Raw genomic sequence first — 1,932 nt, 5'->3', positions numbered from 1 at the left:
CACCACTGTGGCAGGGACAGGGCGTGGCCAGGTCAGGGGCAGTGTCCCCCACCTATGTGCTGGGCATGGTTGCTTCAGTGCCACATCACCCTGGCCATGAAGCTGAAAGCGCTGGTCACTATGTCCCAGAAGACAGGCGAGACCCTGACCTCGGAGGTCACAGGTCAGTGACCGCAGTGCGGGGACATGCAGCTGCTGGTTGGATGGAAAGACCGGTGGACCCATCATGGCCCCGAGAAGCCCGCCTGCTCCCCTGAGCCGTGTGACGTGTTGGGGCAGCAAGCACGTTGCCACCTGACGCCCGCTTCACCCCCAGCTGCTGGGAGTGCCCTCCTGGGCGACCGATGAGCTAGGGATGCCCAGCACTGCCTTTCAGGCAAGGACATGTCTCAGGGCACCCCAAGTCTGCGAGGCGACACATGACCCTGGTCACCAAGCAGCCCGTGAGGACCAACCCGTTTACAGGCCGCAGGCCCGGGCCCAGCCGTCACAGAGCTCGCCGCCCTCTGTCCGGCCCAGAGCCGCCAGTGTCCTGTCCATGCCCCATGCCTCATGCCTCACCTTGGTCGTGGCCCACTCTGGAAAGCGTCAGCAGCTTCCTGTACAAGCTGAATGTCTTCAGCACGACCTTCCCCGTGCTCTTGTCGAAGATGGCTTCCTGCAGAACCGGCCAGAAGGGGGTCACCCAGCTGCCCGCCTGTGCGTGAGCCAACCACACACGAACCTCCAGGGAGGGGGCCCAGCCTCGCTGACCATGTTCCCCCCTCACCAGAATGGACACTCAAGAACGGGGTGGCCCTTTTTCCCTCCCATCCCATTGGAACTTGAATCCCCAACGGCCCAAGTGCTCCGCCAACACCTGCAGCCTGACTCCTTGGACACCAGACGTGTGGGGGCGCCGGGGCTGAGGGTGCAGACAGAGCAGGGCTCCGAGGCAAGTACTCTCTGCTCTCTGCAAGGTCACCACACAAGGGGACAGAGGATGGAGGTCAGAGCTGCATGGGGCCAGGCAGCTCAGAGGACTCATGGCGGAGACAGGGGCAAGGGCTGGTCTCCAGGGGAGGTGGACTCGCCCCTCATTTCGTTCTGTGCTGTGGACTCGCCCCTCATTTCGTTCTGTGCTGTGGCAACAAACACTCAGTGGGGAGGAATCTGGGTGAAACCAGAAGAGCTTCAGAGAGAAAAACGGCTTCGGAGGGTCCCCTGGCCAGGACCCGTCACGGGCGGGCGACACTCCGGACCCGGGCCGGGCTTACCTCCCAGTCCTCCAGGTTCTGCAGAGCCACGAACAGGCAGCCCGTGACGTAGAAGAGCTTCCAGCCCAGACTATCTGGGAACAAACACAGGACGCGGCGGTGAGGGAGGCCGCAGACAGGCGAGACCCGATGTGCCCACTGGGGCTCCCCGCCAGCACAGCCACTCTCCCAGGCACTGGGCAAGAGTGGCAGCTGGTGGCCTGGCCAGCTGCCCAAGCCTGCAAGGCCCTCCCACCCAGGACGGCTGCCAGGCAACCAGGACCGTGTGGGTGGCACACTGGGCCAGCGCTGCCCTCAGCTCTCCTCTGGGTGTCTGCTCCAGACAGGCGGTAGGGTCTGCCCGTCATGACATGTTTGTGATGGCGGAAAAGCGGGAACACTTACGGGGAGTGGCTGCAGATATGGCTCGTGCCTGCAAGGGGACCTAAGCGGACACCAGAGAGCCCCTTTTTGAAGGATGTGTTTTGACACAGGAAAATGCCTGAGACGTCGGGACCGGAAGGCATAGACTACGAGGGACATGGGCATGAAAGAGGACACGGCGGGCACAGAGGTGGGGCTGCGCCCAGAACCGTCGGGAGGCGGAGGTGCCTATGTTCCCGAAGATGTGCTCTGCAGGTTAGGCGGATGCGCCTTCCTTCGCTTCTCTACTTCCACGGGGCTGGGGCAGGCGGGG

General features: G+C 63.4%; 2 protein-coding genes across 5 annotated transcripts in view; one reads left to right on the top strand and one right to left on the bottom strand.

The window, feature by feature from the left end:
* HEXDC (hexosaminidase D) overlaps positions 1 to 1,932 on the top strand; it is a 21,336-nt gene that overhangs the window by 16,707 nt on the left and 2,697 nt on the right. For 2 of the 4 annotated variants that reach the window (XM_025046992.1, XM_025046989.1), the window contains exon 13: positions 1,730 to 1,874. In XM_025046992.1, the coding sequence (XP_024902760.1) occupies positions 1,730 to 1,874 (145 nt within the window). Of the gene's footprint in view, positions 1 to 1,729; positions 1,875 to 1,932 lie in introns of those variants that run through there. The other 2 variants (XM_025046993.1, XM_015589715.2) reach the window with 2 other exon arrangements.
* LOC102877986 (uncharacterized protein C17orf62 homolog) overlaps positions 1 to 1,932 on the bottom strand; it is a 5,456-nt gene that overhangs the window by 1,724 nt on the left and 1,800 nt on the right. The window contains exons 4-6 of the mRNA XM_025046994.1: positions 1,257 to 1,330; positions 557 to 658; positions 1 to 5 (exon numbers count right to left, since the gene is read on the bottom strand). The exon at positions 1 to 5 is cut by the window's left edge and continues 138 nt beyond it. Of these exons, the coding sequence (XP_024902762.1) occupies positions 1 to 5; positions 557 to 658; positions 1,257 to 1,330 (181 nt within the window). The remainder of the gene's footprint in view (positions 6 to 556; positions 659 to 1,256; positions 1,331 to 1,932) is intronic.

Source organism: Pteropus alecto, unplaced genomic scaffold (assembly GCF_000325575.1).
Source record: "Pteropus alecto unplaced genomic scaffold, ASM32557v1 scaffold134, whole genome shotgun sequence".
In the NCBI taxonomy this organism is placed as follows: Eukaryota; Metazoa; Chordata; class Mammalia; order Chiroptera; family Pteropodidae; genus Pteropus; species Pteropus alecto.
This window is presented reverse-complemented; position numbering and strand designations above follow the sequence as displayed.